The following is a 12,404-nucleotide window of genomic DNA, read 5'->3' on the forward strand; positions in this document are numbered from 1 at the left end:
CAGTACACGCAGTGCCGAGGGGAGGCATGCAAGTTGCGGGGGGCCGGGCAGAGCCCCGGCCGCGGCCCCAGGGCAGGCCATGTGCCCTGGACGGGGCGTCCGGGGCCAGGCCTAGATGACGGCGCTCTTCTCGCCCTGGAAGGCGGCATGGGGGGCCGGCCTGGCCAGCAGCAGCTCCTTCTCGTGGACCAGTTTGTCCAGCAGGTCCTCCTGGCGGTAGTTGTGGTAGACTTTCAGGAAGGCCAGGATGGTGATGGCCAGCCAGGCCAGCCACGAGGCCCAGAGGCCAAACTGTGGGGGGCAGAGGGCGGCGTGAGGGGGCCAGCCAGACCCAGTGGCCACCACCCGCCCCCCCGGGAAAAGGACGGACCCGCTGGGGAAGGAAGGAGGTGCTGCGGGGACAGGACAGGACGGGGACGTCACCCCCGGCATCTGGCGGCCCTCCCGGCCCCCAAGCTGTGCAAATGCTTTGGGAACTCTGCCCACCCTCGCGCCCAGACAGGGCCCGGGAGGAGCTGGGGCCGCTCGGCTCCAAGGGAGCTCGTTTCATCCGTAATGGAGCCTCTTCCAATCGCCGGAACAAATTGACCTTTATCTGCTGTTTCCAAACAGTTGAAGGGGAAACGGTTTAATCAGAACCAGCCTCGAGCTGCAATTAAACTGACTCAATTGAGGGTGTTTGTCATCAGACTTAGCCTGTACCTTCCTTGATCTGATCGGCATAAATTCCATAAATTCAGGCTGGAGCATTTCCCACTAAATTTGCATGAAGGTGTCTCTGGCAGGCTCCGCTCATCTCAGCTGGACCCACACGACGTCCAGCACCCCCTACAGGGCTCCTCGCCGTAGAAAGAGTCCTCAGACCAGCCACTGGCCAATGCGGGTCCAGAGGTGGACCTGGAGGCTGGTGAGCCCTGCCCCGTGCTGAAAGGACCCACCCCCTGCCCAGGGGGCCCCGTCATCCCTGCCATCAGGGTCATCGTCAGGGTCAGATGCAGATTTTGAGGGACAGGCCCTCTCTGACCACATGTCCCGACATGCCTGTGTTCCAGCAGACAGGGTCCCCAGAGTTGCCCCATGGTCTCCTGGAGGGCAGGGGACGAAGCTGATACAAGGGCAGGGCTGGAGGAGAAGGGTCTCCCCAACAGTGGCTGGGGGGCTCCTCCAAATGCAGGGGCGGATCCCCTCCTGGGACACCCTTCCTCAGACACTGCCTCGGCATCCCTCTCTCGGGACTCACTGTGAGCCCTCAAGCGCCTATCTGAGGGCCCACTTGGTGCCAGGACCAGAATCCAGACTCCCGGCCCCGGCACTGCAGACCCAGGATGACGCCCGGCTTCCTTCCCAGCACCACCAGGCACAGAGCCACCCCCTCACTCCCCAGGCCTCCCCGCTTCTGCAGTTAGCTCGTGCTGTTCCCTCCTCCTCGGACGCCCCACAGCCCACCCCTCCCCACCCCCTGCAAGCATCCTCTCAGTCTCCAAGATCCAGCCGTCCGCTGGGAAGCCTTCCCGACTGCTCCCCCAGCACAGGGCTCACTCAGCTCCATCTCCTCTGCCTGGCACCGTCCTTAGCTACGAGTGTGCTTCCTGCCCCGGGTGGGGTGAGGGGATGGGTTCGCTGTGCACTCAGTGAATGTTCAGGAGTGAATGGCCCCCAGCCCAGCAATGCATGCCTGCCATCCGCCTGGGCAGCGCCACCCACCTGGGCGATTGCCCCCTGCCCAACAATGCACGCCTGCCGTCCGCCTGGGCAGCGCCACCCACCTGGGCGACCGCGAGCTGATCATAGAAGGCAGAGTTGTCCGCGTTCAGTTCCAAGTCGACGTCCTGGAGCTCCTCGCAGCTAAAACGGCAAGACGCAGGGTGGATGGGGACCGCTGGGGGACCAAGCTTGGGGGGAGCAGAGCATCACCCCCAAACGGCGAGCGGCTGTCCCCAAGGTGGGGCAGACAGGTGGGGTGGGGCCCCACGGGTGGGGCAGGGAACCTGCAGACCCGGCCCCCATCTGGCGCTGGACAGTGGGGGCCACCAGCGCTGCCCGTTACTCTCCTGGAGACTCCAGCCTTGGCCCCCGCAGCTCCACAGCACCGCAGAGCCAGGGGCCTCAGAAGCAGGGGTGCAGGGCTGCTGCTTCTAGCCCCTTGGTCCCCGGACTGAGCTACACAGTAGCCCGACTGAAGCGCCATGGGCATCCATGGGGGCAGCCCCAGCCACCTGACCCGCTCACCCTTCACCTCCTGGGGCTGGCAGCACAGGCCAATGTAACCAGCGGGAACTAGCAGGGCAAACTACAAAGTGCTAGTGACCCCCACAAGCTCCTTGTCTGTAGACAGGCTGGGCCAGGCCAGCCTCAGAAGCCTGGAGTGAATGAGGCCTGGGCTCAGGGGCCCGTAGCATCCCGAGATGTCAGGACACGTTAACGGGAGCGTGATGCCTGGAAGAGGGAGGCCCAGAGGCCCAGGCACGCCCTGCAAGGGGCTGGAGGATGGGGCTTAAGGGCTGGAAATGGAGTTTGTGAGGGTAAAGAAACTCTTTCTAGAGAAGCCCAAGGCCATACCCAGGGGCCTGCTCATGCTCCGAGGGCTCTGGGCGGGGGCGGGGTGAGGAAGCAGGTGGCCGGGGGCCCATCAGGCAGGGCGCAGCTGAGCATGGGCAAGACCCCAGCCCACAGAGGGGCTGCCCTGGTGTGGACCCCAAAAGAGCCACCCACCCAGGGTGCTTGAACTTCCCTCTGTTGTGTGCCCCAAGCTGCTACAGAGGCACCCCGGGGACCCCCAAGGTGAAGGTGCAGGATAAGCAGGTAGATGCCCCCTGCCCCCGCCCACTTCGGATCTTTTGTCCATTCTATACTTTAAGGTTCCAGATCTGATTTTTCTTAAAGAAAGAATCTGGAGTCTCTGGAAGAGGTAACCCAAGGGTCCCTGCCTTTCCAGGGGAATAGCCTGGGGCACTGGACAATGCCCCTTAGGGCTGGGCAGTGGGCAGCCCTTTGCCGGGGGTCAGGCAGTCACCATGCTCCACCTTGGGCCGCCCCCAAGCCAGAGATGGCCCCTGGCTCAGGGCCCAGAGCCTCCGTCCCAGCCCCGAAGGCCTCTGTCCCTGACGCCCTCCGACCAGAAACTTCCCCTCCCGTCCCTCACCGTCCCCACCCCCTCCACCCTCATATTCCACAGCCTCCTTATTACCACACCTGGGCCCAGGCCTCTGCCCCCAACGGCAGCACAGGGCCGGCTCTCCGGGGCCTTCCAGGACCTGGAGCCCACCCTGTGGGGTCCCGTCACCCAACCACGTGCCAGCAATGATGGGGAAGCCGGAACCTCCGACCTCCTGGGCCTCCATCCCCACCATACCCCGATCCACCCCCAGGGTTTGTGGGGCCCCTGCTCTTGCGTGAAGCCGCTGTGGGCTCCCTGAACTGGGAAGGGGGTACGGGCCCCAGGGCAGGGGCGGCCAGGTGTGCACAGGCGGGGGAACGGGTGGGATGAGCAAAGCTGCGGGCGCAGGGCGGGGTTCGTGCAGGAAGACGTCATCCCAGGAGCGGCGGGCGGGGCCCAGGGCGCACCTGTGGGGCACGGTGCCCTTCTCAGTGACAGCATCACACCACATGGTGAAGCCCACGCTCACGATGGTGCTGGCGATGAAGACCAGGAAGACCACGAAGGCGCTGACCAGCAGGTTCAGGAAGGCGTAGAGGAAGGAGCTGCAGCGAGGGCGGGAGGGGGTGTCACTGCGCCACCCCCGGTCTCCACAGCACCGCTGCAGGGCCAGGCGGCAGCGGGAAGGCAGCCCCCCACCCTCGGGGTCCCAGCTGGGGTCTGGGCCCCAGATGACGGGGTAGGGCCAAGTGGGGTCACCAGAGGTCGCTTCCCCTCCGGCAGCGTTCCTCACCCCACAGGCCCACGCGCCGGCCAGAGCTGCCCAGTCCGTCCCCCCAAAGCCCGGGAGTGGGGACCATCTTATAGCGGAGTCACGGCCACCATTCAAACCCAAGGCCGCCTGGTCCTGAAGCATCAGAACCAGCACCCATGCTGAAAAGGTCAGACAGCCTTTCAAGGTGGATCACCCTCGCGGGCACCCACCAAGGCCATTTACCCACACAGTCATCAATGCAGCTGGCCTGCTCCTGCATAGGGGTCTGTGACCCTGCTCTGATTTCTCCACTGAAACCTGAAAGGCCAAGGGGTGACCAGAGCGGGCACCTGGGGGACCCAGGAGGCAGGGCCGAGAGGGCAGAGCTCGCTCAGGGCCAGGCTGCACTGCCCCACGGGGCCAGGGCCTCTCCAGGGTCCATGGGAGCACGGCCCCCACTGGGGTGCTTTCAGAGGCACCGACATTTGCCCTTCGATGGCACGGCGGGTGGGGGAAGGGACGTGGTGGGAACCCCCACCCACCAGACTCTCCTGCCGGCCCGCAAGCATCCACTGTCCCACCATCTCCAAACCACCCCCTGGAGATTCAGAGTCCTGCAGGAGAGCAGGCGGCCGAGCTGATGCCACAGGGGGCAGGGGGCACAGGGCTGTCCCATGGCAGGGGTGGCGTGGGCAGAGGGAACTCCCTCACGTGGGACAGCAGCCTAGACCTACATCTAACCTGCTGCAGGTTTGATGTGAACATCAGTGCTTTCAGTACATTGAATCTGGGAGAAATGATTGACCAAATCTGGCTTCACGGGGAACATTCACTAAACGAGGTGTCAGCTGGGGTTTCAGCCAAGAAAGCATCAAAGTTATTGTCACCGGACGCAGTGACCATCGGCCGAGGCCAAGCGGCGATGGAGGCACGGCTCCTGCGTCTGTTGTTTCTTTCTTTCGTTTATCCACCCGCCGGACGTTTCTGGGCCTCCACCCGCCCTGTGCTGGGCCCCAAGGACAACGCAGCACGGATGCCGCAGTCTCGGCCCAGGAGCTGCCTCAGAAAAACGGGCAGACGGTAAACCGAGGTCACCAGTGCCCAACCCACAGCACGAATGACCAGGCTGCTTTGTCACAGCCGGGACCGTCCGCATCTCCAGGGAAAGATCCCGCAGGGCTGCTGTCAACAGGCCCAATCCAGGGCCGCCCTGCTGAGTACCAAGGCTGGGAGGGCTTGAGCCACCCCGACAAGAGCGTCAGAGGAGGGGCGAGGACGCTCCTGAGACCCCAACAATCACACCTGCAAGGGCAGGGACAGCGGGCCTGGCCCCATGTTTGCACTCACGCTCCCGCATACACGTGGGGCCTCCATACCCAGGATCCAGGCCAAGGGGACGAAGGTGAGAGCCGTGCGCAGGAAGCTCCACGCCCGCCACAGCCCCCCATCCCCAATTCTCCAAAGACTGGTCCAGGCAGCGCAAGCTCGCCTGCACTCACCGGGCATCCATGGTCCTTGCCCAGCTCAGGGTCAAGGCTGTATGTTTACTGTGCTTGAGTCTCAAGCTGCCCGCCCTGCTGTGTCTCACCCTTTGAGGGTGGCACCGTAATCCCTGCCCGAACTGGACCATCGTGGGCTGCTGCTCTTCAGGTCACGTCGCCTCCATCCTCCACCGGGGGGGCCGACCGGAGGGGGCTACCCTCTCCCTGGCTCCTGGTTGCATCCAGCCAATGGGGTCCCAGGGGGAATGTGACAGTGGGGGTGGGGGAGCTGTTCATCCCCAGGTCCCTCCTGGGGGCAGCCTCAGGCTGGCAGTGTCCCTCCACCAAAGGTTGTCCCTCTGGGCGGCCTCATCCACGTAACCCTGCCCAGCCCCTCGGCCGGGGGTGGTGACAGGGTCCCACACCTGGCCCACACCTTAGTCCTCAGGTTCTCCTCACTTGGGCGGTCATCAATCTCCACCTGGGACCCTGATGGACACAATTCTGAACTGCAAAATCCATCTGGCCCTGAGAGCTCGAACTAGGGGTCAGTGGCCTATAGTTATGAAGAGAGGTACGTTATAGCCCATCCCCCTCCGAAGCTGTCACCGAGCAGAGGTGGTGTCAAGCCCGGTCTGCCCTTTGCCAGCTGTGTGACCTTCACTCTGCAAGGCACTCTGGGGGCCTCGATTTCTGCTCTGTAACATCGGGTTATGGTGGGAACCGAGGGAGCTTATGTGGGTGAAGGGCACGTAGCTGCGGGGCCACTCATGAGCTCGCATCCCCCCAGGACAGACCTCAGCCCATCATCCAGGCCGGGTCGGGCTCACTGCCCTCTGACCCCCAAGCCAGGGGCACACCTGGAGCCCTCGGACTGGGGCCTGTGTTGCCACAGGAGATGGGGTGCAGGAAGCAGGGATGGAGAAGCTGCTGAGTCACCCTTGGGAACCAGATTTGGAGACGGGCTCACGGCCAGCTGTACCCCCCATGGGGCAGCATGGGGCTGGGTGGGGCTCGGGGGTTGGGGAAGGCCCAGCCCACTGGAGCCCCCCTTCCCAGGAGCTGGTGCTCCGAGGAAAGCAGAGGCTACCCAGAGCCTACGCCCCTGGCATCTCCATCTTGGATGGACAGTTGGCTCCAGCCAAGGAGAACATGGTGGTCCCAGGGAGGCCAGGGACGAGCTTCCACAGGCAGAGCAAAGGAGCAGGCCGCTCTTGGCACAGAAGTCCAGCTCACTGGGACGGCGGTTCCCTAGGTGCCCTCCACCTGCTGACAGGCCTCTGCCATCCCCCCAGGAACCCTGCCCCCAGTGGGGCTCCTGGGAGGAGGGATGGCCAGGGTGCGGAGAGCAGGCCAGCGGGCCGACCAGCCGGCGGCAAATCCTGTTCCTTCTCGTTGGGGAGGGGCCACAACCCCCCCATTCTGTACCGAATTCTAGAGGCCCAGGAGGGCTCCTCACCCCCTGTGTGGACGGAAGTGCCCTCATGGAACCCCTGGCACAGCGGGCCTGAGAGAGCCGACCCGTCAGAAAGCTGCCCCTTCCCACCTCTGAGGGCGATTTACAGCACAGTCTCTGAGAGCCAGAAACCACCAACACTCCAGCCGCATCCCTATTAAATGGGCACAGTATTGGGGTCTCCATCCCACGAGACCCCACGGGAAGGGCTCATGCTGGGGTCCTGCCAGCCAGCAGCCTCCTCTTACCCTTCCCATCGGTTTCTGGTCATTTCCTTGACATCTGCTCTGGCTTTACAGATTTTTGAAGAATCGGGTGCGTGAGAGCCTCACTTGGCCCCGGCCCCCCCAGAGTTCACAACACGACTCCCACCCCCTCCTCCCAAGGACGGGCCGGGGCAGTGGTCAGGAACGGGAGCCCAGCACTCACAGGGTTAACTTCATCTTTCTCCCGCTACCTCTCAGGGTGCCCTGCCTGGATGTGCCGTCTCCATGGTGACAGCTATCCTGGGAAGCCCTGGGAGCGATTTGCAGGCTGAGGGACACGTGTGGGCAGGCAGATGGGTTGTTTTAACCCAGCGCTCCCCAGCCGTCAATCACAAACCACTGCCACCTGGACCGGCAAAGCTGCCCGGCCCCCAGGCCCAAGACTCACCCTCAGCTCAGCCAGGGGCCTGAAACAGCAATGCCCCAGGAAGCCACAGGTGCCGCTGACCACTCACTCCTTCCCCCAGCCAGCAACCAGGATGACACCCCCTGTACAAAAAGCTGCCCCGACCCCTTACCCGTCACACCCCTGGGCACAAGCCATCAGGGGTCCCCAATCTGCACAGAGACACACACTGCACGAGGAGGGAGCTGGTACCACGGACACCGCGTCTGACCACAAGCTCGAGACGCAGCCGTGAGCCCCTCACACAGATCAAAGTGTAGGGTTCCACCCTGGGTCTCGGTCTGAAGTTGGACTCTTAGGAGAATTAGGGTGCACACTAAACCCTAAGCAGGCAGGGCCCTCTAAAAACCCAAGTCTAAGGAGGGCAGTGGTGTCCTTCATGGGCCGGATGTCCAGTGGCCATCAACACCCCTGAGAGCCATGGTTCATCACACTGCTCTCTCCACCTGCCCTTCCCGGCCTCCTGGCTGTCCCGAGTCCCTTTACCCACCCAGCACCTGCTCGCCTGGTCTATGCAGCTTGACCAACAACTGTGCCGGAATTGGCTGCCCTCAGCTGACCGTCCTGCCCGTGGCTGGATGAGGCAGAGCCAGCCTTCCCGCAGGTCCACACCTGGCTGAAGCAGCAAGCCCAGAGGGCTGACCCCTTGTTCAGACTGTGAATCTGCAAAGGCATCAGGGCCCATGAGTGGCTGTGAAGCAGCAAACCTCAGGGGGCAGGAATCTTTCTGTCATTCACTCAACAATCACTAATTTGGTGACTCCTGGGCACCATGCCCCGTGCTCAGCCCTGAGCACACAGAGGTGAACAAGGTACGTGTGCGCCTTGGGTTCAGCCAGCCCAGGGTCCCCTCAGGTGCATAGCCATGGCCTGGACATCCACAAGAGCTTTGACCTGCTCCTACAACCCGAACCAAGAAGAAAGGATGACACTTGTGACAGATGTCATCACAGCTGACCAACTGCCAACTGGCTTGTGTGGTGGACAGGGTGCGAGCGGGCAGCGGACAACCACGTGGCCTTGGGCCGGGATTCCTGACGGCTGAGAAGGACATTCCGCAACAGATGTCCCCGGAGAAGAGAGGCCTGGCCCAGCCTTGGCTGCCATGGTCGAGGCCATTGGTGGTAGGACAGATGAGCCCCTAGGACTGATGCAAAGGGACAGAGGACCCTAAATGTTCCTCCAACCAGGCCACCTCCATGGGAGCACAGGCTCCCTCTGTCCTCAGGGGACGGGCACAGTGAAAGAGCACAGGGAGGCAGGTACACTCCCAAGCCTCAGTTTTCTGTCTTTAAAATGGGGCTGGGGACGGTTTCACAGAGCTGATGGACACCTTCTATGAGATGACAAAGGGCAGACGCTGTCCCTAGGTTCCTAGGTTTGCTGCCCAACTTGTGTGAAACAGGCAGTCCTGCGTGACCAGGTTTCCTCACTTGCAGGCTCTGGACTTCCACTGCTCTGCTCCCAGCCTCTGATGGTGCCTCTGAAACCCCCACCACTCAGAGCCACGGGGGGCTGGGCCCCACCTAGAAAGCTGCTTACGTGTCCTCGCCAGGTAGACCCTGAATGCCTTGAGGTCACCTGTCTTGTAGGGACAAGCTGGAACCATGGGCGTGAGCGGATGACCAAGCCGTGGCCCCCACCTGGCCTGTGCCCACTGCCCTCAGCTTCCCAGACTGAAGGGACCTCGACCTACCCCGCCTGCTGACCGCCCTGTCAGCAGACCCTGACCTCAGACCCTGTCTCATAATCAGAGATGCTTCTCCAGCCCCAACCTGCACTGGAGACTCCGACTGGGTACCACGTGGGCTTGGCACCACAGGTGCAGATGGTGTCTCAAAGCCTCCTCGGGACACCAGCCATCGTGCGGGTGGAGGGAAGGAGGAGCAGAGCAGGCGCCCCCCTGGGACTGGCCTGGGCTCACCCTGGGAAGAGCCCCCACCCCGCACACAGCACCTGGAGGACGCCCTGGGCTGACACATGGCTTCTGCAGACCCCAAATGCAGAACTTTAGTGCACTGGGTTGAATTGCGTCCCCTGACAACGTATGCCCACATCTGCACCCCCAGTACCTGTGAATGTGACCTTATTTGGAAATAGGGTCTTTGTGGGTGTCATTAAGCTAAAGATCTCAGGATGAGGTCATCCTGGATTTAGGGTGGGCCCTAAATCCAATGACTAGTATCCTTATAAGAAGAAGGAAAGAGAGAGAGAAGAGGCCATGTGGAGAGGGAGACAGAGATTGGAGTGATAAAGGCCTAAGCCAAGGGACATCAGGGGTTGCAGCGGCCGCCAGGAGCTAGGAAGAGGCCTGGAAAATATTAACCCCCCAGAAGAAACCAACCTTGACAACACCTTAATTTTGGGCTTCTGGCCTCCAGAAGTGTAAGAGAATAAATTGTCTTAAGCCCCAGTTTGTGGTGCTTTGTTACAGCAGCCCCTGGAAACTCATACACATGGGTTGCTGGGATTTCACCCCTCTCCCCCCAGCCTCAGCTGTCCCTTTCCTCTTCAACCTGCAGCCCCCCTTCCTCTCTCCAGCCCCTCTCTCCATGCCAAAGCCAAGCTGAGAGCTCTCAGGAGTCCCTGCCCACTCACAATCTCAGAGCCCCACCTCCCCGAAAGAAGTGAAAAGCCACTAAAAACTGCCAATAGATGATGGATGGGGGTGAGGGTGGGGGCAGAGTTTGGGAGAAGGCGTGGACTTCCAAGCCTTCACGTAGATGTGAGGGCAGGCAACAGGCAGGAGTGGCCTCCCGGGACCTCTGCAGGAGACCTGGCCGCTCCAGGGCGCAGGGATCCACAGCCTGGGCGTGGGTGGGGCGGGCCACACAGGGTCCCACAGAGGTAGAGGCCCAGGGAGTGTTACCGGCTGAGAACCCCAGCCCAGGCACCCACATCCCGCTCTCTCACAAAATAGAGCCAGGACAGGAGAAGGTGAAGAGGAAAATGGAGGCCGGGGGAAGGGAGGCTAGCGGGGCCTCACACACCTGCCGCTCCCTCTCCCGCATCCCCCAGCCAAGGTGTGTGCGGTAGCGGTGGGCCTCGAGGGCCTTCCCTCCGGCTTTCCTTCCCAGGAGGATGGGAACGAGGGGAGGATCCCCTGTTAGCCTGGTCGGCCCCCTGCCTGTCTGCCTGGTCCCTCCCCGTCCACCCGGAGCTGGGAGCAGGCCCGAACCCGGCTGGGAGCTGTCCGCGGTGCTGACGGGTGTGGGCCCCGCTGGGCCAGAGAGGGAGGCCCAAATCGGCTCCGAGATGACGATGCAAAATTTGCACCCCGGGGTGTGCATGGTGATGCGCACTTGGAGAGGGAAGCACTGGCCTGGTACGGAGAACGCCACGGTCCCTCGGTTCTGCGTGCAGACAAAGGGCAGTTTCCCTGGAAGTGGTGAGGGCCGATGGTTGATATTTTCGGGCCTCTGAGACCACGGGAAGATGCAGGGACTTACGCTCCTGCTTGTCAGGGGAGAGCCTGGGGCGCTGCAGGCACGGGAGGGGGGCCGTGCCAGGGGTAAGGGCTGCGTCTGTCGGTGCAGGGCAGCTTCGAGGCCCCCACTTACCCCTCGTGTCCCTTGCAGAGGAAGAAGAGCGTGCGCCAGGCGTGCGCCGCGGCGAGCAACAGCGAGAGGAGGCTGGCCAGCAGGCTGAAGCGGCAGGCGGCCGGCGGGCCCCACTCCTGCACGGTGAAGCGCTCGCGCTCCTGCACCGTCAGGTTGGCGCTCAGCCACATGCCCTCGGTGAAGAGCAGGCAGCGGCCGCGGAAGTCGTGGCCATTCTCGGACAGCGGCACCACCACCACGAAGCTGAACAGAAAGGCCAGGAAGTAGCAGACGCACTGCGCGAAGAGGAAATTGTTGAGCGCCATGGCGGGGCCAGGCGGGCCGAGGAAGCGGCCGGAGGAGGCCGCAGGGCTGGCTGGCGACGCGGGGCGAGGGGCGCAGGCCGGGAGGCGGGGCCGCGGGAGTCTCCCGGCGCCGCGCGCAGGCCAGGCCGGATCGGCGCGGGAGGCTGCGCAGTGGCGGCGCCGGCGGGGTCCTGCGCGCCCCGCCCGGGACGCGTGCGCAGCGGCCGAGCGCGGGCCGCGCCTGCGGTCAGCGCCACGGACAGATACCGGGGGGCTCGCGGCGCGGAAGGGGGCAAAGGGGACAATGGGTGGGTGTGGGCCACGCTGGAGAACGGGTGTACCGACGCAGAAGCGGAATGGAAACCAGGAGAGGGAATGGGAAGATTGCTATGTCGGCTTACCGAGACCCGACTCTGGTACCAGGAGCTACCTGTGTGGGCCTCACACTGGATGGTTCCCAGGTCCCCAGTTGCCCCACTGGTGTTAAGGAAAGGAGGCTAGGAGAGAGGGATTCACAGGGACGGATCCAAGATGCCCATAATGAGGGGTGGGAGTGAGGTTTGCAGTCCGGACTGGAATGACTCTTTTTCGGGGGTCCTGGAGTGCACCAAGTATACGGGAAATGGGCCGGAGAGGGGAGGATCTGGGGTCGAGGAAATGGCACAGGGGTCGTCCACGGAGAGATGGGTGCCGAGAGGACAGAGTGGGTCTGTTAGCTGTTTGTGCTTCTCCAGCACAGCACCCTCAGAAGGGACACCTTTCACACTGCCTGACACAAGCCGAGCCCTAAGTTGGTATTTGTAAGATAAACACTGGATGCCCCAGGCACCTCACTAAGACAGCCTTTCCCGAGATGGAATCTGCTGACGCATTAATTAATGGAATTAATGCCTTTTCTAGTTCCCTTTAAGACTAAGTCACATTTAGTCCTATTCCCAGAGTGAGGAAGCCTCCTTCTAAAAGAAACTGCCAAGTGGTTTAAAATTACATCAGCATTTTTGTTGCAAGCACTAAAAAAACCTTTTTGTTTTATTGCCAAAGTAATATATGCTCATTTTAAGAGTCAAGCCACATAGATATGTATAAAATAAAAAGACAAT

The 12,404-nt window shown here is 62.4% G+C and overlaps 1 protein-coding gene across 1 annotated transcript; it reads right to left on the bottom strand.

The window, feature by feature from the left end:
* Window positions 1-11,325, bottom strand: TMEM179 (transmembrane protein 179). Its single transcript, XM_061182924.1, has 4 exons — window positions 11,021-11,325; window positions 3,565-3,702; window positions 1,767-1,845; window positions 1-291 (listed from the first exon to the last, which is right to left on the bottom strand). The coding sequence occupies exons 1-4, from the start codon at window positions 11,323-11,325 to the stop codon at window positions 112-114; spliced, it is 702 nt and encodes a 233-aa protein (XP_061038907.1). The 3' UTR covers window positions 1-111.
* Window positions 11,326-12,404: the final 1,079 nt, after the last annotated feature.

Source organism: Eubalaena glacialis, chromosome 2 (genome assembly GCF_028564815.1).
Source record: "Eubalaena glacialis isolate mEubGla1 chromosome 2, mEubGla1.1.hap2.+ XY, whole genome shotgun sequence".
Lineage (NCBI taxonomy): Eukaryota > Metazoa > Chordata > Mammalia > Artiodactyla > Balaenidae > Eubalaena > Eubalaena glacialis.